Source organism: Neophocaena asiaeorientalis, unplaced genomic scaffold (genome assembly GCF_003031525.2).
Source record: "Neophocaena asiaeorientalis asiaeorientalis breed wild unplaced genomic scaffold, Neophocaena_asiaeorientalis_V1.1 scaffold489, whole genome shotgun sequence".
Taxonomy (NCBI): domain Eukaryota; kingdom Metazoa; phylum Chordata; class Mammalia; order Artiodactyla; family Phocoenidae; genus Neophocaena; species Neophocaena asiaeorientalis.
Window position 1 is genome coordinate 1,837,553 of NW_020174791.1, and position 24,376 is coordinate 1,861,928.

At 55.6% G+C, this 24,376-nt stretch overlaps 1 protein-coding gene across 5 annotated transcripts in view; it reads right to left on the minus strand.

Annotated features, from left to right (window-relative positions):
- Nucleotides 1–17,966: 17,966 nt before the first annotated feature.
- Nucleotides 17,967–24,376, minus strand: part of TP73 (tumor protein p73) — a 68,036-nt gene continuing 61,626 nt past the window's right edge. For 3 of the 5 annotated variants that reach the window (XM_024760301.1, XM_024760300.1, XM_024760302.1), the window contains exons 7-15: nucleotides 23,452–23,561; nucleotides 23,002–23,144; nucleotides 22,585–22,673; nucleotides 21,707–21,828; nucleotides 21,155–21,303; nucleotides 20,751–20,889; nucleotides 20,305–20,398; nucleotides 19,872–19,941; nucleotides 17,967–18,972 (exon numbers count right to left, since the gene is read on the minus strand). In XM_024760301.1, the coding sequence (XP_024616069.1) occupies nucleotides 18,464–18,972; nucleotides 19,872–19,941; nucleotides 20,305–20,398; nucleotides 20,751–20,889; nucleotides 21,155–21,303; nucleotides 21,707–21,828; nucleotides 22,585–22,673; nucleotides 23,002–23,144; nucleotides 23,452–23,561 (1,425 nt within the window). In that variant the 3' untranslated portion in view covers nucleotides 17,967–18,463. The remainder of the gene's footprint in view (nucleotides 18,973–19,871; nucleotides 19,942–20,304; nucleotides 20,399–20,750; nucleotides 20,890–21,154; nucleotides 21,304–21,706; nucleotides 21,829–22,584; nucleotides 22,674–23,001; nucleotides 23,145–23,451; nucleotides 23,562–24,376) is intronic. The other 2 variants (XM_024760303.1, XM_024760304.1) reach the window with 2 other exon arrangements.

Genomic DNA, 24,376 nt, shown 5'->3' on the forward strand with positions numbered 1-24,376 from the left:
AACACAACATAGATGGTGATGGAGACTCAGGTTTGTAGGAAGGAACTTTGTCCATCCATCAACATTACTGCCTATCAGGTGATCACCAAGCAAACACTGCACTAGGCCATGAATAGGACCCAAGCACCCAACCCGCCATCCTAAGCTCACAGGGCTGTGGGGACCCAGGCAGAAATGTTTCATTGGATACAGTGTGGGAAGGACTAGCTGAGCTTGGTCTGAATACTGCTTTTCAAAACCTTAAAGGAGAAAGTGCTTCCTCAAGGAAATGAGTGGCATCAAAGCATCTTCTCTTTATTTTCTTTTTTGGGCCAAATACTAGCTAAAAGATAACATTGGTGGCCAATTGTGAGTGGAGACAGATTTTTAATGTGACATCTGGGAAATAGAGTGTGTTGCCTTCATAGTTGTAGAGGTAACAAATCACCTGCAAGAGATTTCTTTTTCTGGGAAATAAAATCCCATGGGAAGAATTTTTTAAATATTGAATGCTGAAAAATACTTCACAGTATAATCCTGAGAGATATCAAATGAGTGGACAGCTGCAGGGAGCCATGCAGAATATACTTGTTTTCCTTCTTCCCCTGTTGACAGGTGTTGGCTTCGAGGGGCATGGTGGCCTAGCAGCTAGGCTACCTTCATCAGCAAGGAATCCTTCTGCTCCCATTTACCTTTGAAGAAAAAGAGTCAGTGTGGGGCAGACATTGTAAACATGCTGAGCCCTTAGGTAAGTATGTCTCAGGGGTTCTGGTGACTCAGGCTGTTTGCTATTGAAATTGATGAGGAAGCATTTATCTTTCCTTCACACCTAGGATTCCTAGGTTAATTTTTAATTGTGTTTTATATACATTAACTCATATATTTCTCAATGATGTAGGTACTAGTATGATCCCATTTTACAGATGAAGACACTGAAGAAGAGAGAGTTTACAGAACCTGCCCAATGTCACACAGTGAGTGAGGGGCAGAGCTGGGACCCACACCCTGGTCACCTGACTGTGGGTCCATATTCTGAACAGCCCTGCCTACATTGCCCTTCATCCTATTGGGTGGCTTCTGGACATTGCCCTTCATCCTATTGGGTGGCTTCTGGACATTGCCCTTCATCCTATTGGGTGGCTTCTGGACATTGCCCTTCATCCTATTGGGTGGCTTCTGGACATTGCCCTTCATCCTATTGGGTGGCTTCTGGACATTGCCCTTCATCCTATTGGGTGGCTTCTGGACATTGCCCTTCATCCTATTGGGTGGCTTCTGGACATTGCCCTTCATCCTATTGGGTGGCTTCTGGACATTGCCCTTCATCCTATTGGGTGGCTTCTGGACATTGCCCTTCATCCTATTGGGTGGCTTCTGGACAGGATGTCCAATAGTTACCAGTGTGATGCACCACATTCTGGTTTCTGCTGTTGTTGGATTTTGTTATTGTTTTTTATATCATTAAGCATTTAATTTACTAAGATCATGCTTTCGTTAACATGGTTTATAATATTTAAAAATATAATATTATGAGCTACCCTATAGTAGCATAGACTTTTAAAAAATTTTTATTGAAGTATGGTTGATTGACAATGTTGTGTTCATCTCTGCTGTACAGCAAAGCGACTCAGTTATACATATATATTCTTTTCCGTATTCTTTTCCACTGTGGTTTGTCACAGGATATTGAATATAATTCCCTGTGTTCTACAGTAGGAACTTGTTTTTTATCCCTCATATATATACCAGGTTCTGTTTTGATTGGGTCCAAGGCAGTACAGCAAGGCAGTTAGAATGCAGCTCTGGAGCCTGACTGCTTGAGTTCACATCCCAGCTCCAATGTTATTAGTAGCTGCATGCCCTTGGGCAAGTTACTTCCCCTCCCTGGGCCAATTTGCTCATCTCTAAAATGGAGATAAAAATTATACCTATCTCGGGGCTTCCCTGGTGGCGCAGTGGTTGAGAGTCCGCCTGCCGATGCAGGGGACACGGGTTCGTGCCCCGGTCCGGGAAGATCCCACGTGCCGCGGAGCGTCTGGGCCCGTGAGCCATGGCCGCTGAGCCTGCGCGTCTGGAACCTGTGCTCAGCAACGGGAGAGGCCACAGCAGTGAGAGGCCCGCGAACCGCAAAAAAAAAAAAAAAAAATTTTACCTATCTCATAGAGTTGTGAGGATTTATTTAGGAAATACATGTAAAGAGTTAGCATAGTGCATGGCATGTAGTCAGTAAAGATTAGCTATTGTTATTTATGATCATTATTTTCATCATGGTCACCATCACCATCACCACCATCACCATCACCATCATCACCATCATCACCATCACCACCATCACCATCACCACCATCATCACCATCACCACCATCACCATCACCACCATCACCATCATCACCATCACCATCACCATCATCACCATCACCATCACCATCATCACCATCATCACCATCACCACCATCACCATCATCACCATCATCACCATCATCACCATCACCATCATCACCATCACCATCATCACCATCATTTTTGTCTGTCTTAGAGGGATTTGGATTGCCTAAGTAATTAAGGATGTGACCCAAAGTGGTGATTAATAAAGATAAATCATGCTGACCTATGTAATAAGAGTCATTAATGCAGCCTTCATCAAGATGATTGTTAGCAATTTGGATACCAAGGAGGTCATAAAGCAAATTAGTTTTACATTTGCCTCTCTATCTCTTTGGCACCTTTGGTTTTTTCATTTATTCTCACTTATTGAATGTCTTCCAAGTGCCAGGCACGGTCCTAGACCCCAAGGACACTATGGAATCATTGAGATAGACCAAGTTATGCTGTGACAGTCAGCAAACTCCCATCTCAGGGGCTGAACACACAAACTTTTTTTTCTTACTTGTGCTAGCTGTCCGGTGTAGGGCCTTGCAGGCACACCACTGATTGTGTTAGAGAAAAATTACTCCTACACTTGTTAAAACAATAAGGAAGACTTTATTCAAGACTATTGCAGTAAGAGAGAGAGATTGAGTTCAACCCCCAATATGGCAAAGACAGCAGGGGATTTATAGCCAATGGCAGAGTGAGGAGGTCAGTGGATGGAAAATTCCTAGGAGGAGACATCAAGAGTAGGGAGATTCTGGGACTTCCCTGGTGGTCCAGTGGTTAAAACTTCGCCTTCCAGTGCAGGGGGTGCAGGTTCGATCCCTGGTCAGGGAGTTAAGATGCCACATGCCTCGTGGCCAAAAATCCAAAACATAAAACAGAAGCAATATTGTAACAAATTCAATAAAGACAAAAAAAAAACAGTAGGGGGATTCTTACTAAACTGGCCTAACAGGACTCTTGCTAAAGGCAGGCTAAGGACTCAAATACGAGGGCTCAGACAGGAAAGGTCAGGGAAAGCGGAATTTGATCAGATGCCAAGGGTCAGGGGATTCTGGCTAAACTGAACTTAGCAGGATTTTTGCTAAAACTGGGCTCAAAAAGGATGGACATGAGAGGCCAAGGTGGAGCCTAGTCGAGAAGAGGGCTCGGAGGAGCCTGTTTGGTCCAGGAGAGTCTCTGTCCATCGCGGTTAGTCAGGGACCCAGGATGCTGGAGGCTCTGCCTCTGTCACTGGCATCTGGATCACAGATGCAGGAACGAGGGACTCTGAGGTCTCATGTCAACGAGCAACGTTTTGGCCTGGAAGTGATGCCTCTTCCTGAGGCTCACATCTTACAGACAGAGGCCGGTCAGCTGGCCATGCCTGATCACAAAGTGGGTGGGGAAATGCAGACCTACTGTTCTGGGCTGAGTTGTGTCCCCCCCCCAGAAAGATATGTTAAAAGTCTTTAACCCTCAGGACCTCAGAAAGTGACCTGATTTGGAGATGGGGTCTTTACAGAGGTGGTCATGTTAAAATGAGGCCATTAGGGTGGGCCCTAGCCCCATGAGATTGGTGTCCTTATAAAAAACGGAATTCAGACACAGGTGCAGAGGGAAGAGGCCACGTGAAGATGAAGGGTTGGAGTGATGTGACCACAGGGAACGCTAACTATTGGCAGCAGAAGCTAAGGAGAAGCAAGGGAGGACCCTCTGGCTTCAGAGGGAGCACAGCCCAACCTTGATTTTCAACTCCTGGCCTCCGGAACTGTGAGGGAATAAATTCCTGTTGTTTACGCCCCCCAGTCTGTAGTACTTTATTATGGTGGCCCCAGGAAACAAATGAAGATCAGCCATCTTGGGGAACCAGATCCCTTGGACCCAGCAGGGCGTGAACAGAGCTGTGATGGGGGTGGGCCTGAGAGTCCACGCTCACCCCTAAGAGGGGCCTCCCACCGTCTTGGGGGTGAGCGGGGCAAGGAGGATCCTGAAGAGCTTCCTGTAGGAGGCACGTGGAAGGAGAGTCCTGAAGGATGGGAGGGCTTAGGCCAGGTGGATAGGGGACAAGTGAGCTTTTCAGGAAGATGAGCATAACGGCCCCTCCCTGGCTCTCTGCTTGAGAGTTGCCTGGGGAGCTGATTCCCATTCACCAGGTCCGGGTGCTTCCTGTTCTCCAAGCAGTTTTTCACTTCCTAACTGCTGCTGGATTATCTTCTTCTCTGCTCTGTGTCTTCTGGCTTTCTCTCTGCCCCGGACTCTACACGGAGGTGGCATAAACTGTCACGCTCCTGGGGTGGCCACATGAAGCCTAGGTTTCACCACTGGCAGCGGTCCACGCCTCTTGTAACCGTTCAGACTCTCTTGAGGAAGGCTCCCTGCCTCTCTTCTGGTGCCTCCAGAAATGTAATTCATCCCTGCTGCGTGGCGTGTATCGTAAGCCAGCGTATCCTAGAAATGGCCTTCACATTTACTGAGAATCCATGCAGACATTTTCACATGAGGCAGTAATAAGCAATTTCATTTTTACAGATTCCACCAAAAATCCACCGATAAAATGTGCGAGATCAGCAAAGTGCTTAACACACCATATTCTCCCTAATCGCTGCGAGCCCTCAGCAAGTTTCCCGTCATCCTTCCTCTCCCATGACAACAAAGTATATCTCCCGTGTGCCAGGCTCAGCGCTCCCAGCGGAGATACGATGAAAAACCAGATCCACTCGGTCCTTTCTCTCTGCAACCCAGAGGTCATAGGAAAAGATGGACAACAGGATTGGCTCTTTGTTAATGTAGAGTTCAAATAAAATCCTCATCACTTTGGGAGGGACGAAAATGTGCAGAAGATATTTGCATGCCCGTCTCATGGCAGCTTTACTCACAACAGCCAAAAGGTAGAAGCAGCCCGAGTGTCCACTGACAAACGAATGAATAAGCAAAATGTGGTCCATCCATACAATGGAATATCGTTCAGCCTTAAAGAGGAAGGAAGTTCTGACACCTGCTACAGCATAGATGAACTATGAAGACATGATGCTGAGTGAAGTGAGTCAGTCACAGAAGGATGAATACCGCATGATTGCACTTATAGGAGGTCCCTAGTGTCGTCAAACTCATAGAGGCAGAAAGCAGAAGTGTGGAGAAGAGTGTCCCCGCAGAGCAAGCAGTTCATCAGCTGAGGGTGAAGCGAGGTTGGCTTACTCAAGAGCAACAGAGGCCAGATCCTTGAGGCCTGCGCTTCTCATGATAGAGGACCATTAAGAAGGTGTCAGAGCTCTAGGATGGAGCCAGAATCCCCAGTGGCGGGTATTACTGTACCGGTTTCCTGGGGCTGCCACATCACAGCACCACAGGCTGGGCTTACACAGCAGAGAGTTATTCTGTCTCAGTTCTGGAGACCAGAAGTCCACGATCAAGATGTCGGTAGGGCTGGTTCCTTCTGAGGCTGTGGAGGGGATGCTTCCAGGCCTCTCTCCTAGGCTCTGGTGGTTTGTTGGCGATTCTTGGCCCTCCTTGGCCCTCCTTGGCTTCTTAGAAGCATCATCCCCATCTCTGCTTCCCCTTCACACGGCGTTTCCCAGTGTGTGTGTCTGTGTCCAAATTTCCCCCTTTTCTAAGGACACCAGTGTTGTTGGACTAGAGACCCACCCTACTCCAGTGTAACTTCATCTTAACTCAACCATTTACATCTGCAATGACCCTATTTCCTAATAAGATCACATTCACAGGTCCTGGGGGTTAGGACTTCAACATGTGAATTTTTTAGAAGAAAGGATTCAACCCATAACAACTACCCCCTGTCAGCAATACTCAGTGCAGGATGCTCTCCAGACGTCATTACCCAGCCTCAGGGCACTTAAAACATGCCTGGCATGTAGGAGTATTTGGTCAAATGAATGAATATCATTTCTGGCTTTTAAGACTTTCTGATGAAAAATGCAGTTAAACACTGAGAACATTCCAGCTTATTTTCAAACTTTAATTCAGTAAATACTCAAGGTCAGCCAGTTAAAAAAACACCAGGCTTGTTTGGGATCTAGGGACAGTGGGGTGAAAACGAGATCTCTGCCCCCTTGGAGATTAGCCCCTGACCCGAGATATTTTGTCTTCACCTTTATTTTTACTCAGCTGTGACCCATGAATGCATCTTGCATTCAAAATCTAGAAATAGGACCTATCACCAAAGGGCAGCTGCTTATCCAATATCACTTGCTTTCTGTAAACAGAGCCCTGGTTTTATGCCTGGCCCGGATTAACCCAGCTAAGGCATTTCCCAGCCATGCAGAAGGAGTCATTGGCTTTCCAGAAAGCTCTTTAAATAGAGAGGGGCTGCTTGTGTTCAAGTTGTGATCAGATATTCGTTCCTTTTTAGGGCTGGATAATATCCCATTGTATGGATGGACCACATTTTGTTTATCCAAATGGCGTCCATCAGTGGGCACTTGGGTTGATTCCACATCTTGGTTCTTGTGAATAATGCTGCCATGAACATGCATTTGCAAGTATCTCTTCCAGATTCCCAATCATTTTTGGTCTTTGTGTCATTCGGGGGTTAGTATAGAAAGCAGATATTCTAAGCATCAGGAGACTTGTATAAAGAACAATCATTGGAAGGATTAGTGACTGCTGCTCTGGGTGGAGTGACCTCAGAACTCACCTCCGCCACATCCAGGAAGGCAAAGAAGCAGGAGGCTGCCCACGATCTGGGGTCAGGACACCTGGTTGGGAAGGCTCTGCCACTGTAGTCACCTTGATGGCAAACTGGAGACAGGATGCTGGGATGCTCTGGAAGTGACTCCTTTCTCCCCAGAGTTGTCTCTGTACTTTCGTCAAAAATTCATCTCTCTTCTGGTCCTTTGATCCATTTGCCTTTTCCTTCCCCAACACCACAGTATCTTGATTGCTACAGCTGTCCAGTAAGTTGGAGTGAACTGAGGTAGCCTGAGCCCTCCAACTTGTTCACTTTCAACGTTGTTTTGCTTATTCTAGATCCTTTCCCATTCCATGTAAATTTTAGAATCACCTTGCTGGCTTCTACAGCAAAAATCCTGTTAGCATTTTGATTGGAATTGCGTCAAATTTGTAGATCAGTCTGGGGAGAGTTGACATCTTCATGATATCGGGTCATGACCTATCTCTGCATTTATCTATGTCGTCTTTGATTACTTTCATCACTGTTGTGTACTTTTCAGTGTTCAGATCTTATGCGTGTTTTGTTAGACTTTTGGTGCTGTTGCAGATGGTACTTTTTAATTGTCCATTTTCAGTTTTTCATCGCTAGTATATAGAAGTACAATTGATTTTTGTATAACTGACCTTGAATTCTGTGATCTTACTAAACTCACTTGTTTCCCTTCCTTTGTTGTGGATTCTTTGTGATCTTCTGTGTTGACAACTGTGTTGTTTGTGAATAGAGACAGTTTTCCTCCTTTCTAGCCAGTATGCCTTTCTTTTTCTTGTCTAATTGCACTAGCAAGGACCTGCCATGTGATGTAGGATAGGAGTGATGAGAGCCTCCTTTTGTGCCCAGTCTTAGGGCTGAAGCAGTCTGCCTTTCACCATGAGTGTGGTGCCAGCTGTAAGCTCTATCAGGTTGAGATAATTGCCTTCTGTTCCCACTTTGCTGAGAGTTTTTATCAGGACTGGATGCTGAATTTTGTCAAGTCCATTTTCTGCATCAGTTGAGATCATGCATGATTGATCTAATGTCAAACCAGCCTTGCATTCCTGGGGTAAGCCCACTGGATCCTGCTGTATTACCCTTTTTTATACATTTTTGGATTCCATTTGCTAAATTTTTAAAGAATTTTTGTCTGCATTCATGAGAGGTATTCCTCTATAGTTGTTGTTGTTTTTTGGTAATATCTTTAACTGGTTTTGGTTTCAGGGTAATGCTTGCCCCATGGAATGAGTTGGGTGTGTTCCCCTCTTCGCTTTTTCTGGAAGTGTTTGTGTAGAATAGGCACTAATTTCTTTTTTTTTTTTTTTTTTTTTTTTTTTTGGAAACTAATTTCTTTTTAACGTGAAAAGCATTCTCAGCGCCCCAGGCTGTCCAAAACAGAGACCAGCTCTGGTTTGCCAACCCTTGTCTCTTAAGATAGAAGCAAGGTCACTGTAACTTCCTAAGCTGAATATTTCAGTATTCTACAAAAGGAGCTGAGTTAAGGCTCTGAAGTCATAGGCTTTTATTCAGGAACTACAGGCTGACAGTTGCTTGTGGAAAAGAAGTTTTAGGAACGTTTCAGGGATCCTTGCTTAAGGCCATAGACAATGCTTCTCCCAGAAGTGCTCCCACCCCTGGGACTGACTTCCTGGCCCATTCTGGGGACAGGAATGTTCATCTACAAAATGGGCCGCTGTGCATCTCACGCTGGGTGCTTCTCTTTGAGGCCTGGCATCGTCCTCAAAGGTTCATCATTCGGCATTTGCACTTTGGTGATCTCAGAAAATGAGACCACATTTGGTCATTCATAGGGGCCACAGATTCAAGCCACTCTGCCAGGGTCCCACCCTGGCTCGGTCCCCTGAGAGTCGTGTGACCCTGGGTGCCTTTCTCACCCTCGGCCGCATTACAGAAAAGGAAGTTGGTCCCTGTGTCAGCAGTGCCCCCTTAACAGTAAGTGCTCAGCCATGAATGTTAGTTCTTGTCATTGCTCTGGGTGACCACTTCGTAGCCAATAATGACACATAATCTCAGTGTCCAGGCTGTCGAGTCCATCAACATGCTGGCATCAAGACATAGACTTTGGGCTTCCCTGGTGGTGCAGTGGTTGAGAGTCCGCCTGCCGATGCAGGGGATGCGGGTTCGTGCCCCGGTCCGGGAGGATCCCACATGCCGCGGAGCGGCTGGGCCCGTGAGCCATGGCCGCTGAGCCTGCGCGTCCGGAGCCTGTGCTCCGCAACGGGAGAGGCCACAACAGTGAGAGGCCCGCGTACCGCAGGAAAAAAAAAAAAAAGACATAGACTTTCATTGTCTTGGGATTCTGTTGTAAGTGGTGCCCTCGGCCCCAGGGAAGCAACTGCAGCAGTTTGAATGGAGAAAAGCAGCAGGGAGTCGGAGGCCTCAGTCAGGAGTTCGTTCATTGAAATCCCCTGTGGACGCTGGCAGAATGACAGCCACTCTGCAGGGGCAGAGCATCTGCACATCAGAGAGATGTTTATTTGGATTTAGTTGGTTTTATAATATTATGTTTAGTTTATAGAATAGTTTTAATTTAACCATTATATAAGAGGAATTAGTGGGGTTTCCTTGGTGGCACAATGGTTGAGAATCCGCCTGTCAACTCAGGGGACACGGGTTTGAGCCCTTGTCCAGGAAGATCCCACATGCTGAGGAGCAACTAAGCCCACGCACCACAACTACTGAGCCTGCACTCTAGAGCCCGCGAATATTTTTTGAAAAAAGAGGAATTAGTGCCTGGGTAGGTTCTATTTAAAATAAGTTGTCAGTGTTGGGAATTCGTGAGAATTTCTTTTTCAAGCTGTCTGTATTTGAGAAATACTGATAGAAATTACATCTGCATTTACAACTTTTGAGGTGGATGTAATTTTTTCCCTGCCTCGTCCTGTCCTGTTAAAGCAGTATGCCTGACTTCGCTCACCAGGAATAAGGCTCTGGATGACAGCTGCCCGGCCCAGGGTGGTCTGTGGCTGTAGAGAAAAGCAGGCTGGGGTTTCAGTCTGTGGCCTTCCACTCTCCGTGCTGTGACCCTTGCTTTCCTGCTTGTGGTCTCCAGGGAAGGGCGTGCTCTGCGAGAGCCTGCCCTGCTTGGATGGGCAGATGGCAGGGTCCAGCTTTGATGAGGCCGACAGGTGCAGCAGGCCTCTGGTCTGTGTATTTTACAAATAAGAGCATCCTCCTAGCAATTTTTAAATGTTTAAAATAAAATTATGTGAAATACTCATAGTACTTTTTTAAAAACACTAACCTGCAATTTCTAAATGAGATCCTCATTTCCGGGAGTGAGGGATAGATATAATTATTGACTTTTTTGTTTGGCTATTACTTGTTCTAAAGAGACCTGGTAGGGACTTCCCTGGCGGTCCAGTGGTTAAGATTCCATGCTTCCACTGCAGGGGCTGCGGGTTCAATCCCTGGTTGGGGAACTAAGATCCCGCGTGCTGCATGGCACAGTTGAAAGGGAGGAAGGAGAAGAAAGAAAGAAAGAAAGAAAGGAAGAAAGAAAGAAAGAAAGGAGGGAGGGAGGGAGGAAGGAATAAAGAAAAAGAAAGAAGGAAAGAAAGAAAGAAAAGAAAGGGAGGGGAGGAGGGAGGGAGGGAGGAAGGAAGAAAAGGAAAGAAGGAAAGAAAGAAAGAAAGAAAGAAAGAAAGAAAGAAAGAAAGAAAGAAAGAAAGAAAGAAAGAAAAAGAAAAGGAAAGAAAGAAAGGAGGGAGGGAAGGAGGGAGGGAGGAAGGAATAAAGAAAAAGAAAGAAGGAAAGAAAGAAAGAAAAGAAAGGGAGGGGAGGAGGGAGGGAGGGAGGAAGGAAGAAAAGGAAAGAAAGAAAGAAAGAAAGGAAAGAAAGAAAAGAAAGGAAGGAAGAGACCCGGTAGTAGGAGGGTGTCACACAGGAGAAAAGCAGACCTCTGGGGGGTGGGGGGGGAGTCCAGCCACGGCCCACCAGCTGCCTGTGTTACGACTGTGCGCTGCCCTCTGGGGCCGATTCTGTCTTCCTCGAGATGCACATACTTCAGGTCACCTGATTGCTGCTGGACCAGAGTGTAGCAAGTGTTTCCTCATTGCCAGAAGCCGTGCTGGTGTAACTGGGGGAAAAGCAGAAAGGCCTTTGCTCCCAGGAGCTCACGATCTGAAATGGGGGCAGCTACCGAAGTCAGCAGGCTGTATCTCATCCCGGAGACCACACAGGGTTTGGAACATCGGGATGCAAAAAGGATGGGGTTGGGATTTAAGTGAAGTGGCTGGCGTGCTGCCTGCCGCCTCGCTGCACCCCATGGACAGGGCTGTTAATAGCCCATCAGAATGTACGTGTTTGGGAAGGTTTTGAGGGCTGTGGCCCAGAGCCCAGCTGGCCAGATGCACTTCTCCGGTAGATGGGCAGTGGGGACGGGGCTGCCTGGTGTCCATCCTTGCCTTCCAGGTCCTCTGACCCGGCTCTCCAGTTCCTGCACAAGAAGGTCCGAGATGGCCATGCCCCGGGGAGGGTCCATCAGGTCACCACCGTCAGCAGTCTGTACCCAGGAGCCTCTCCGGGTTTCCTGAGGACATCAGGTCGGGGACCCACGGTGGGGAGCGCCCGTAGCCACGATCCGGATGCCAGGGGTGGCTCCCCCTTTTGTTCAGGTAGGATTTTCTACAGCGTTGCCGTGCATGACGTGGACATTGACGTGGACATTGACGTGGACATTGTCAGCGCGTTGCCTGGAGAATCCATGTTTGCCCTGGGGGGCACACCCTGCCTGGGTGAGAGTGCAGCTTTCCTCGCAAGGTCCTCCCCCCAGCATCTGGGCTGTACAGGACGCCACAGCCCCCAGCCCCCAATTTGAGGAGCGAGTAAAGCGATGCGGGACATGATGCATAAAAACGGTTTCGAGGGGTCGCGGTTGAGCCGGGCGACCTCACTGAACTCGTCCGCTGCTCCCCAGAGGCTCTGTTAAGAGGTGTCGAGCCAGCAGCAGTTCACACCTGTGAACTGAGAGATTCGTTCTTTCAGTAAACGTTCCTCCAGCCCCCGCCGTGAGACAGGCCGTGTGCAGCCTCTGAGGGGGCAGAGGCCCGTGTCCAAGGGAAGGGGCAGCCGGCGGGGCGCGCAGAGGCGCTGTGGGCGGCATCCCAGGCAGGCGGGGGCGGGGGCCTAGGATGCTCTGAAGCAGCGGTACGCGCTGCTCGCCCCTGAGCGGGGGCCCTTCTGCTGGTCTTCCCCGTGGGCTCCCCAGCGAATGCAGTCAGCTGGCTGGTGGCCTGCCGGCAACTGTCTTGCAATCACGTGGGTTCTCTCTTTTTTTTTTTTTTTGCGGTACGCGGGCCTCTCACTGTTGTGGCCTCTCCCGTTGCGGAGCACAGGCTCCGGAAGCGCAGGCTCAGCGGCCATAGCTCACGGGCCCAGCCGCTCCGCGGCATGTGGGATCTTCCCGGACCGGGGCACGAACCCGCGTCCCCTGCATCGGCAGGCGGACTCTCAACCACTGCGCCACCAGGGAAGCCCCACGTGGGTTCTCTTCTGTGTGGTCTCAGGGCAGCCCCTCCTCGGGTCTCCCTGGCAGGGTGACCCCACTTCTGACGGCATCTCAGGGCCCCCAAGGGCACAAGAGTGGAAGCAGCCGGGCCTCTCAAGGCTTGGGCCCTGAGCTGGCACCATTTCTGCGGCGTTCTGTGGGTTGTGGCAGGTCCCAGGGCCGGGGACTGCCTGAGGGTGTGAGTACCCTCAGGCAGTCCCGAGGGAGGTAGGGACTCCCGAGGGGAGGTGGGGACAACGGGGCCACCAGTGCAGCGGAAGCGCACAGTAAGAGCTGGTCAGACGTCGGAGGGAGGGCGGGAAGAAGGGCCTGGTCAGGGACTGCAGCAGCGACAGCAAGGCATCCTGGGGGGCCCAGGCTCAGCTGTGTCACCCTGAACCGCAGGAGATGGGGCAGGGAGGGGGGCCAGAGGGTCAGCCCATGGTTTTGGTCGGGGTCCTGGTCTCTCCAGGCCTCACTGGAAACGTACGTGGTAGGTGACACACACGAGGCTCACCCGTGTGCGTGTTTGGGCCAGGACTGAAGGTGACGTCTGCTCCCCAGCCGGCTGGCTGAGCAGGTGTGCGGGAGCCGCGCGTGTGGGAGACCAGAGCCCGCCCGGGACAGCACGTCTGGGGCTCCGGCATGGGGGGGCTTGTCGTGCTGTGTCACACTGCTGGCTCTCAAGAAGTCCTGCTCTGCTTGGCCCTGAGCTCTATGGCCCGTCTCTCGTCCTGTTGGAGTGAAGCCCGTGAGTCGTCTGTGCTCTCGGCCCTCATCCCCCCTCCATCCTCATGCCGTCTAGTTGCCTCGCGGCACGTGAGATCTCAGGTCCCCGACCAGGGATCAAACCCGCATCCCCCGCATTGGAAGGCGGATTCTTTACTGCTGGACCCCAGGGAAGTCCCCAAAGTTGTTTGTTTTAAATAATCATTGGCACTGCATGTATTTTAGGTACCGTCCTGTAGGTGTCCCTTTAGGGTTATGTGAATATACCCCGTTGCCTGGAGTGCCATAAGAAACGTTTTAGCTCTGAAGCCTGTAACACGATAGTTACTCCAAATTCCTGGGATCGGGCGAATTTCATGTGTCCTTGAAGAAAGTGGCTGGGGAGGGAGACCAGATGACCCCGGGGGAGGGGTGTGTTAAGTAGAGTCTGTGGGCCTCCCCGGCGCACCAACCCAGGAGGCCCGTGACCTCTCCATGTCCCCATGGCCCCAAACAAAGAAGGAATGTCGTGTCCCTGCTTGGGGTCTAGGTTTTTGCCCTAACTCTGTTTAAACACACTCTGTCCAAGGAAAGAAGCTCCTGCAGTCACCGAAGAGCTGCTCGTCGGGACACTCCAGGTGGCCGCAGCCTCACAGCAGTCCTGGTGGAGCCGGTCAGCCATGGACCTGAGGCCTGAAGCAATCGAGGCCCGTGTGGTCAAGACAGAAGCACCATGAGCCACGGCGCGGCTCGAACCCAGGACCCTGCCTGAGATCTGACAGCCCGTCCCCACGTACCCGATGCTGAGAGAGATGGGACCTTCGGTGACATTACCCTTTGGAGACCGAGTGTGTTTCGTTACTGGGGTAACGGGATTGCTTAGGGCATGATGTCACAGCCAGGAGGCAGAAGTTGGCATTGCTGCTCTGTTTGGAGCCTGGGCCTGGTGAGTGAGGGACGCCCTTCTGGCAGGGTCTCCTCCGCGGGGGGCCTGGGACGAACGCAGGGCAGGAATTGGGCCTCGTAAACTGGCCGGAAGCTGCAGCTCCTGCCCTGAGCAGCTCCTCTTCTGTGTGGTGAGCAGAGCGAAGGCTGGTTCAGCATCTGAGACCGTGTGCCATGCACTCGGGGCTGCAGGTTCCCCTGGGCCCTTGGGGCAGTTGTAGCCGTCTTTAAAAACCAAGCCACTTTCTTGAAGCATCTGTGAGTTTGTGCATAATATATAAGGCAGCACTATTCTTAGGAAATGTGATATTAAAGAATCATTTTTTTTAATTCTTGCCTGAATATATAGCCTTCCTCTTTGGGTGCCCATGGGGAGAGGAGATGATGCTGTTTCCTCCCGAGGGGCCGTGGCCTCCTCTGCTTCCTGGTGGCTACTCGGGGGAGCGTCCCCAGAGCCCAGTGCCTCGCAAAGTGCCAGGTCTGCTCTGAACCCAGGTTATCTTTCCAAAATTACACGTCAGCCTATGGGAGATGTTTTTATATATCTGAACATAAGTGTGTATTTTAAAAGTACCCTGCTTTTTTAAAAAAGGTTTTTTTTCAACAAAGATATTAAAATCGCCTTGGGCTGAACACACTAGCATTACCCTGCTCAGCCCTCAAAGGGCTTGTTTCAGGGCCCTGTTGTGGTGTCAGTGGCAGTCTCTTTCTAATGCAGCTTCCTGAGTCTTTGTTCCCGTCCAGTCCTGAGGTGCTGGCGTCGGTGATGCGGATTCCTGTCACCGCAGTGGGGCGGGGACAGCTCACTGTCACATGAGGTTGTCGGCTCTGCGGAAGGGGCTGAGAGGTGCGGGGAGAAGGGGGCACCCAGAGCCCCACCCAGGAAACTGGGGCCAGGGAGGTGGGCGGGGCTCCATCCCGCCTTGTCCTGCTACGTTTCAGCCCCACGTCTAGAAAGACCCTGGCCTACCTCGAGGTTTAACGGGTTTTGAGAGCCCTCCTTTTGCTGTAGCAAGTCCCCAGTCCCTTATTCACAGGTCTGACATCCGGAAACCTGAGGCCTGGAAGGACGGAACGACGTCCGATGCCCTGGAGCCTGAGCTGGGCTGAACCGAGCTCCTGAGTTTTGCAGAGGAACATGAACTTCAACTCGAAACAGCTGGAGGACTGTCTACAGGGACGCCCGGAAGACTTCCTAAAGTCGGACCCGGCCCCTGCTCTTAGGAGGCCTGAGGTGGCTGGGCCGCAGCCAGTCCCGTGAGCTTAGCTGGCGGCGCTCGGACAGAACCGGGTGTCGGTCGGTCCTCAGGCTGTCCTTGGACTCGAGTCCCCGCGAGGCACACGGCTCTGAGGCGCAGGGGAGGATGGTGCCTGGGGGTGCACCCCACTCACTGAAAACACGGGACAAGCCCAGACGGGGCGCCCGCTGGGTGTGTGTGTTGGGGGGGGTGTGTGTCATGTGTGCTCTCGTCTTTGTAACTGATTCAGTCGTCAGAACATGTGCTTTATTATGTTACAAAACCAAAAATTCCCACCAAAACACAGCTAAAAAAATACCACATTTTCCCAAGATTACATTCCCAAGAGAAGGTAATAATATGGTTGGAATAGATCCATCAATGCCGCCTGAAGAAGCATCCCCTGACGTTAACGACAGGGCTGGTGTTTTTTTAAACCTTAAAGCATTAAAGCGCTTTAACCGACGAAACAGAAGCAGATGTTTGTGTCTGCAAGGCTGGCATGTCCGAGGGGACAGCGACACCACGTTCTTGGTCCCTGCATGTTGGGAACCAGGGCCACTGAAGAAGCCACCCAAACCTGGGTGGGGTGACCGCCCCCAGCAGCTGGGAGGAGCCGGTTGGGACCGGGCAGCTGTGCTCAGCCCGGCCGGCATCCATGAGGCCCGGCCCAGTCCTCTCCCGGCCGCTTCCCTCCTGCCTCTTCACAGGTTTATCTTCTCTTGATCTTTGAGTTTCGCGCAGCCCGTCTTTGCTCCTGTCGCTGTGCGTGTTCCTTCGACCACGAGGAAGTCCCCACCGGCTCAGTTCTCACAGCCGCTCCACCGTCAGCTCCGGCAACAAAGGCCCAGGAGCCGCGGGGGCTCATCACGCGGGCCGAAGGGGCGGGGAGCTTGTGCTGGGCCCTCTGGGAGGATGCGTCTCCCCTCCCTCCGGGTTGGGGGTACGCCCGGCCCGTGCCTGCACGTCGCAGCCCCCGGACTTCGGGAGCACCCTGGGGCCCCCGTGGCCTCCCCACCAGCCGACAGGATGAGCCTGAGGGACAGTCCCGGGAGCCCCGGGCACTCAGCTGCTCCTCCGTCAGGTTCGTGGGCCCCAGGGGAGCTGGGGGAAGGGCCTGCAGCTCCCAACGAGGCACGACTTGGGGGCCCAGCGTGTGCCACTGGAACGAGAGCCAGACACCACGGCAGCGGCTGTGACCCGGGGCTCAGAGCCAGCCCTCTGTGCTTCACTTTCCTTGTTGGAACCGCAGGAACAGTGTACTTACCCCGGGCCTTGTGAGGGTGTCAAGAGGAAACGGGACGGCGCAACGGCTGGTCGGGCGCCGCCAGGGCATGTGTCCGGGTTGCCGGGCGACTGCAGGCCCCCAGGAGCTGAGCCCGCCCCCCCGCCCTGGGGGGGCGGTTGGTCTGTTCCCCGTGGCTCTCAGGCCTGGCTGCAGGCGGGGCCTCCTGGGCGCTGAGGACACCCCCTTCCGCCGCCAAGGGGGTCCCCAGGGAGCGCATGGTGGGGGGAGGGGGGTGCTACCCTGGACGCAGGCACCTGCCTTCGCACAAATGCTTTTTTAAATAAGTAGAGCTGTGCAGTGTTTACACTCGATGTCCAGGATGAAGCCCTGGTCTGGAGGCCTCCTGCCAGCGGGTCAGAGGCACAGCTGGCCCTGCGGCTCCGTCCCCTGCTGGCTGGTCTCTGAGCCACTTAGTACAGCTGACACCCCTCTCTCTGCCCAGTGCCCGCCTCTGAAGAGCCTGGGAACCTAACAAGGGAACTGGAACTTGAACACCCAGTCTTGACAGCTCGGCTTCTGACTGGACCTGCGTGAGGTCCGCTGCTTCCTAACTTCCCCGGGCCGGGGGCTTGAGGGGGTGGTTATAGCAACAGGAAAACCCCCAAAGGGCGACTAGGGCTCCGTCTGCACCACCCCCTGGCCTGGGGGCCTTGGACAGGAGGGCCCAGACCGCAGGACTAACCACAGGGACCCAGGCAGACTGAGGGACAGAGAGATGCTATGAAAGTAGTAGGCGGTGGCTCAGCATACATATTAGTCACGAGGCCCTTCATCCCACCTGCCTGGAACGAGGGGGGTTGCTTCATCCCCTCTCCCACCACCCTCTGTGGTCTTGTTTCTGGCCCTGAAGTTCTCTGGCTACAGCAGCTCAGAAGGCTTCTTGCAGATGGAAATGTCCCCATCAGCTAGGGTGCTGACGCTGTCCCCCTCCAGCCCGCTGACTCCTTGGTGTGTCCTGTAAAGGCCTGGACCCCCTCCACCTGCCTCAGTGCTGTCCCCACGAGGACAGGAGGGCCTCTCCCGCAGAGCCGGCCTCCCAAGGGGCAGAGTGGGGCCACGGCTGCAGGCGGTGGGCTCTGCCCTCCTATGCCTGCCTCCCATCCCGCACGCGGAAGCAAGTGACCTACCCCTGCCTGGTGTGGACCCCGCCTGGTTTGCCCCTCGGCTTTCTTAGCCCGTTTTGTTTACACAGGCCTGGGAAGACGGGCATCCCGCTAGGCTGACCCAACGTGAATGTTAAGAACAAAGTTAAGTAAAAAAAAGGCTCACCCACCATGTAGAAAAGGGCATCATTTTATCAAATATTGACACTTTCCAGTGGTCTGGGGAGCCTGCTGTCCGTGTCTATGCTAAGAGGGCCACTGGAGAGAGGGGCTGCAGCCAGCGGTATTGGCACGGGTGCTGGCTGGAGGCCGCCGACCAGGAGTTTCCTTGCCTCCCCGATTCCAGTGAAACTCTGGTTTTTGTTTGGGGCAGGAAGTGGGAGGTGGCTGCAGTGGGCTTTGCACCAGCGGTCAGGTGCGCAAGGGCAGACTGACCCTCAAGACCAGCAGAGGGACCGCCTCAGGCAGAGATGTAGTCTGGAACCTTGACCCGAAAACAGGAGTGTTTAGGTACAAGCACCGAGCCGTGTTGCTACCCAGAGCCAGAGACATCGAAAAATACTTTTTGGCAGTCGGTCAGCACAGCCCCCAGGAAGGCAAGGCAGGGAGGGGGAGGCCCCCCGGACCCCTGGAGGATGGGTCCTGGGCGTGTACCCTCAGTGCAGCTCCCGGAGCCCCTCCTCAGGGGCATCCCCCTGCCCAAGTCCCTTTCCTGGCACAGCCCAGAGGTCCTGCCTCCCAAGGCAGTTGGTGACAAAAAGGAAGCAGACATCCAGCGCGGCTCCCGGGGCTCTCTGCTCTCTGGGTCGGTAGCACCGGGTCAGGGGGGCCCTGGATGTGCCGGCCCCACCTCAGTTGGCCTCGCTCTCCGTGAACTCCTCTTTGATGGACTGTTTGCGGGACTTGCAGTCCGGGAGGTCGAAGCCGAAGTCGGCCCACTCGTCGGGCCCCGCACCCCCAGCCGGGCCCCCGCGGTTGGGGATGGTGATGGTGTGGCGCACGCGGAAGTGCACGGCCTCCATGACCCGCTGCCGCTGCAGCTCCCCGGAGCCCCCGACGGCGATGGTGGCCGCGTTGCTGCTGGAGCGGATCAGCTGCTGCGCGCCATAGTCGTGGCTCTGCTTCAGGTCCTGGAGGCCCCTCCAGATGGTCATTCGGTGCTGGTCCGGGACCTTCAGGGCCCCCAGGTCCTGCAAGCGTAGCGCACACGGCCGCCCCTGTCAGAGGGCTCAGAGGCAGGCTCTGCCCTCTCCCCATCCCGCCAGGGGCTCCGCCTGCCCCCGCACAGCCATCGTGGGACCACCAGGAGGGAGGCAAGGAACCCACACCCCAAGGGCCACCTGTCCGGGCGCTGGACGGTGCGGGGGAAGCAGATAGTGTGGTCGGAGGAGGGGCAGTGCTGGGCCCGCCCTGTGCCTGGTGGTCTGGCCGCACTGAATTCTGCCCCAGACAGGTGGCAGGAGAGCTAAGAAATGATATGTGTGGGGGGGGGGCGGTGCTGAGGCCACTCCTGGACCCTGAGCACAGTCAGAGCGACAGATGGAGCTCCCTCCTCCCCGCACGCCAGGACCTAGAGGGCGGGCGGGGGGGCCCCCCCCAAGGGCAGAGCAGATCCTCAGGCTCCTGTCGCCCGCTCCCTCCCCACCACCCGGCCAGGCACAGCATCTGCTGGTGAGGCAGGGTTAACATGCACTGAGCTAGCCCAGTAGGGGTTAGCTGCCTGGAGCAAGGGGGGTTGTTCCCTAGGGAGGGCATTAGTGGACACACAACAAGGCAGCCCTCTGAGCCACTGGCCCCAGCTCCCCCTGGCAAACCCGCATCTCTGCCCTGTGGCCTTGGCTGGGCACGAGCCTGGACGGGCCTCTGACCCAGAGCCGGCTGCGGAGCAGGGGCTGCGGAGGCTCCAGCCCGCTGAGCTGGAGCCCCCCAGGATCCGGCCGACAGCTGTCTCCCGGGCTCTGGCTAACAGTCATTACACTCAAGGCAACACCAGGCTACGAGTGCTCGTTGCTGGGACTCTTGTTTAACCTAAAGACAAGCCCTGGCTGTGAGGTCAGGGGTCAGGATGCCACGGGTGGGGCACTTGTACCCTGCACATCCGGGACCAGACATTCAGTCGCTGTGCGTGCACGGCAAGCAGTTTGGGCCTCGGCTTCTCCCTGTGTAAATGGCACTGAACTAGACCAGCCCCAGGACCCTTCCGGCCTTCGCTTTCTGCACTTCTTCGTGCCTTGGAGACAGCCAGTCCCCCAAATCAAAGGCAGCCGGGTCACAGGAGACAAGACTCAAGTCCAAATGAGGGGCCCCGGCGAGTCCCGTCCAGCCGCATGGATCCGGATGTCAGCACATAGATCAGGCTGCCGGTGGGAAGGTTTTCCAAATTCTCCAGCCCTCCCTTACACGGGGAGGACAGGACACGGAGGGACTGCCCCAGCAAGGGGAGAAAGCTCCCTGCCCCGCGGACAGGGCCGTGCGCTGGTCTGGGGGTGGGCTCCCTGCACCTGCCCTGCCGGGGCCGTTACCTCCATCGTTAGGTTCTGCAGGTGGTAAATGCTCTGTAAGCCCTGGGAGGTGAAGCACTCGACACAGTTTGGACACCCCAAGCCTGTTAAAAAGCTGCAGAGAGAATCGCGGAAATAAAGCAGCATGAACTTCCAAGAACCTGGCTGTGTGGCCCGTCTGGGTGGGAACTGGCCACCCCACAGGTCGCCCCTGCCCAGCGGTGGCCACTCACCGGGGCACAGCCTCCAGGAACCCCTGGCTGTTTTGCTCTCCCTCCGAGCACCTGCTGGATGCTCACTCCCGACATCCCTCTGCCCCTGTCTGTTCTCAAGACGGCAGAGCGCTAGAGCACAGGCTGCGAGGGGCAGCAGGCAGAGACCGCCCCCGGGCTGGGGGCCAGGCGACCAGCAGCCACCAGGGCTGAGGTTAGCGGGTTAGTGGCAGCGGCTGGCAGCGGCCCACGTACCTGACCAGGCTGGGGTCGGCGTGGTAGGGGGGTGGCGGGGTACAGTGGGACCCCGAGACCATGGACTGGGAGCTGGGGCCGCCGTTTATCTCGCCGTTGGCTGGCAGGGCGTGGCCGTGGTTGTTGAGTATCCCGGAGCCTGGGCGGGAGGCAGGTGGGACGGTCAGAGGGGGCCGGGCCGGGCGTCCCAGGCTGTGCGGGGGAGGCTCGTAACGCTCGGCCCTCCCCGAGACCAGGAGTGGACAGAGGAGACCGTCTGTGGCCGTGCCTCCTGTTCCTGGGCGGGAGCTGCTGGAGGGAGCAGCTATCGAGAGCCCCGCGTGGTCCTGAGCTGGGGTGTCTGGAGCCAGGCCCGCCCTCTGGGCCTCCCCGCCCATCCCGGCCACGCTTCCCCCGCCACTCACCCATGGGCCCCAGGCTGGGCGCGGCCGCCGAGCCGTGCAGGGGAGGCTGGCCCACCAGCTGGTTGACGGAGGGCAGCTTGTTGATAGCCCCGTGCGCTTTGCTCACGGGCGAGAGGACGGGCCCGTAGGACGGAGGCTGCAGGTGGCTCCTGCTTGGAAGGGACAGCTGGGGTCTGTAAGAAGCACCTCCACATGTAAAGCCCCCCTGCTTCAGGGGCCTGGAGGCCCCACCCTGCGCTGAGGTGTCAGAGCGCCCGCCTCCGCGCCCAGCCTCCCTGCCGGACGGTGGCCAGGCAGGACCCGGGCGAGGGGTGGGAGGGGGTGGGGGCCCCTGGAACCGGCCCTGCTCTTGGTGGGTCGGCGTCTCTCCCACCACCGCCCCTTGCCTTCACTCGGGAGACATTTGGGCTGAGACGACGCAGCTCAGGGAAGGCCTCCCGGGGGATGAGACGCCAAGCGTGGCCTGGTGCTGCTGGGTCGCCCTGTCCCGTCCTTCTCCCCCGGGCAGCTGGGCAGGACGCGCAGCCTGGGGGCGGGAGGGGCGGCACTCACGGCCTCTGCAGGAGCTGCTGCTGCTGCCGGTAGGACTCCACCAGCTGCTGGGGCACCAGCTCCATCAACTCCAGGCTCTCCTTGACCTTCATCAGGATTTCAAAGTTCTCCCGGCCCCGTACCTGAGCACGGAGAGGTGGACCCTCTGCCCAGGTGCGTGTGGGCACCGCCCCGCCCCAGCCTCCCCCCGCGCGGCGAAGCGCCTCTCCTTTCTCGGGGCTCCCGAGTCCCCCACGGGCCGGGAGTCCCCTAACCCTACTTTCCTCTCCCAGGAAGCAGGTCAGGGGGAGTCTGGTGTGTGGGTCTCCTGTCTGCACAAACCACGCCCACCCCTTCCTACCCTTGAGACTTTGCCTCACTGCCCACCTTCCCCTTTCCACAGCTCAGCACACTTGGGGTGCTGGGATGTGGGGGCGCTGGACAAATACGGGGCTTTTAGAACAAGGAACTCATTCCTTTTTTTTTTTTGGAACTCATTCGTGAAAGACTCAAAAAATGATAAGCTCACGTCACGGAGACCAGTCCTAGCAGAGCAGGTGGGGTTTTATCCGAGCTGGAGTGGCCGCATCACGCCACAGGCTGTAAACTCACTTTGGTGATGTGGCTGGGGCCTGCCAGGCTGTGGGAGCGTGGGGTTCCTGGCACGTGCCCTCCCCACCGGTGGGGAGACCTGCACTGCCCCACACGCTGTACCATTGTATCTACAGCAACACTCCTGCGCGGGGAGCTGCGTCAGGCCGGCTCTCTCTCTCTGAGAGCTGGTTCTCCCTTCTAGACCCTGCAGCCTGCAGAGCTCGGGGTCTCAGCTCTCAGATGTGCCAGGCTGCACCTGCCACCCTGGGGCCCCAGCCTGGGGGCCACAGATGCGGCACACTCACGTGGATGTAGTAGGTTTCCTCGTCCCCGTGCCGCTTCTTCTTCCCGTTGGTGCTCAGGGCAGGGAGAGCAGGGGGGCTCTGCTTGAAGGCTGCCAGGGGGCGGGGTGGGGCAGCTTCGTGAGTGGGCAGGGAGGAGGGGCCACGCGCAGGTTAGCCAAGCCGACCTTCCCAAGGTGCCCCTTGTGGACAGGCCCGGAGACCGGTCACCCACTCGGATGAGCAAACCCGGGCGGCCACCCACACTGGACAGAGGGCACCGGGGGCGGCCACGCGGGCGGGGCTGGCTCTGTCCCCCGGACACAGGCTCGTGCGTTTCCCCCGAGCCCCGAGAAAGGTCCAGCTGTGTCCTAGGGTGGCCTGGCTCTGACGTTCCAGGGTGGCCCTCCAGCCCCGCACCCCCGGCCCGGTCCTGCTCACCGCGCTTGCTGGCAGCCCCGCTCCTGGCAGCGCTCTCGTTCAGGGCCTGCTGTTCGCGGAAGTGGTCTTCATCCGCCTTGCGGTCTCGGCCAGGACAGGCACAGATGCGGCCCTCGAAGGACCGGCGGCCCAGCACCTGTCCGCTGTCCAGGGGCACAGCCGGGACCGTGAGCCTTGGGGCCCACCGTCCCCACCCACCTCGGACCCCACAGGACCGGCCTTGACGGGCCGAGGGCTCAGGGCTGAGTGCCCAGCTGCTCTGGGACGCCAGGTGCCCTGTGTCCCTCCCAAGGCAGCTCCTGCCCCAGCAGCCCTTCCCAGCACGTGGCCTGCAGGGCCTGCACCTCCCCTTGCTCATGGCCTCCCTGTCTCTCCAGCAAGCGCGCCAGAAGCACAGGCCCAAGTCCCTGCCCCAATGCCCCCCCCGACCCCCGCGTCCGGCAGACTCACTCCCGCGTCTCCAGGGTAATGATGATGAGGATGGGCCGCCGGTTCATGCCCCCGACACAGCTGCTGTTGCACATGAAGTTGTACAGGATGGTGGTGAACTCTGTCCCCACCTGCCGCAGGAGGGGCAGGGAGAAGCTGTGCTGTCAGCACGTGGGCCCCAGTCCGCAGGGCTGGGGGCTCCTGGGCTTCCAGGCACCTGCCCCTCGCATCTCTGGGTAGGCAAGGGGGTGCTGGGCCCTGTCCTGTGGTCCTCTGCTGTCTACCCACCCATCCCCCACCCCCACGTCCACCTACCTATCCAGCCAGCCACACAGTAGGTACAGTGAGTGCCATGTGCCCTGCTGGCTCTGGAACCAAGAGAGCCTTGGTCTGGTTGCTCCAGCCACCGCCCCGGCGCAGGCTGGGGGTTGGCGCCGGAGGCTGAGTGTGAGCGGGCACACGCACAGGCCTCTGTGGGCACAGGTGTGTGTTTTGCAAACTGTGGGCTCTTCTGGGCAGTGGGGTGCATGACACAGCTCTGGCAGAGGGAGGGACCAGAGCCGTCCGAGTGGGCTCCCAGCACACACACTTGTTCCAGGGAGTTTGTGGAGACAGTGGGATGTGAACCCGGGACTCTTGACCAGTGGGCATCCCAGTACCACAAAATGGGCAGTTGTCACGGTCTCTCTGGGTTAGGATGATGGCTTAGGAAACCGGGCCTTTCACAAAACTGCTGGCATGTGGCAGCCACCAGGGGGCGGGAGAGACCTGCTTTCCTGGTCCTGAGGTGCCCGTGAGGCTCGGGGGGAGGGAAGGCAGGGCGGTAAGCCCTCCCCGGCCCCGCCAATGAAAGGGCTGTTCCTAGGGAACCACAGGGGGTCCTGGGGGTCCTGAGGGACCAGGTACAGTGATGGGGCCTGGAAGGGGGGTGCCTGGAGGACAAGGC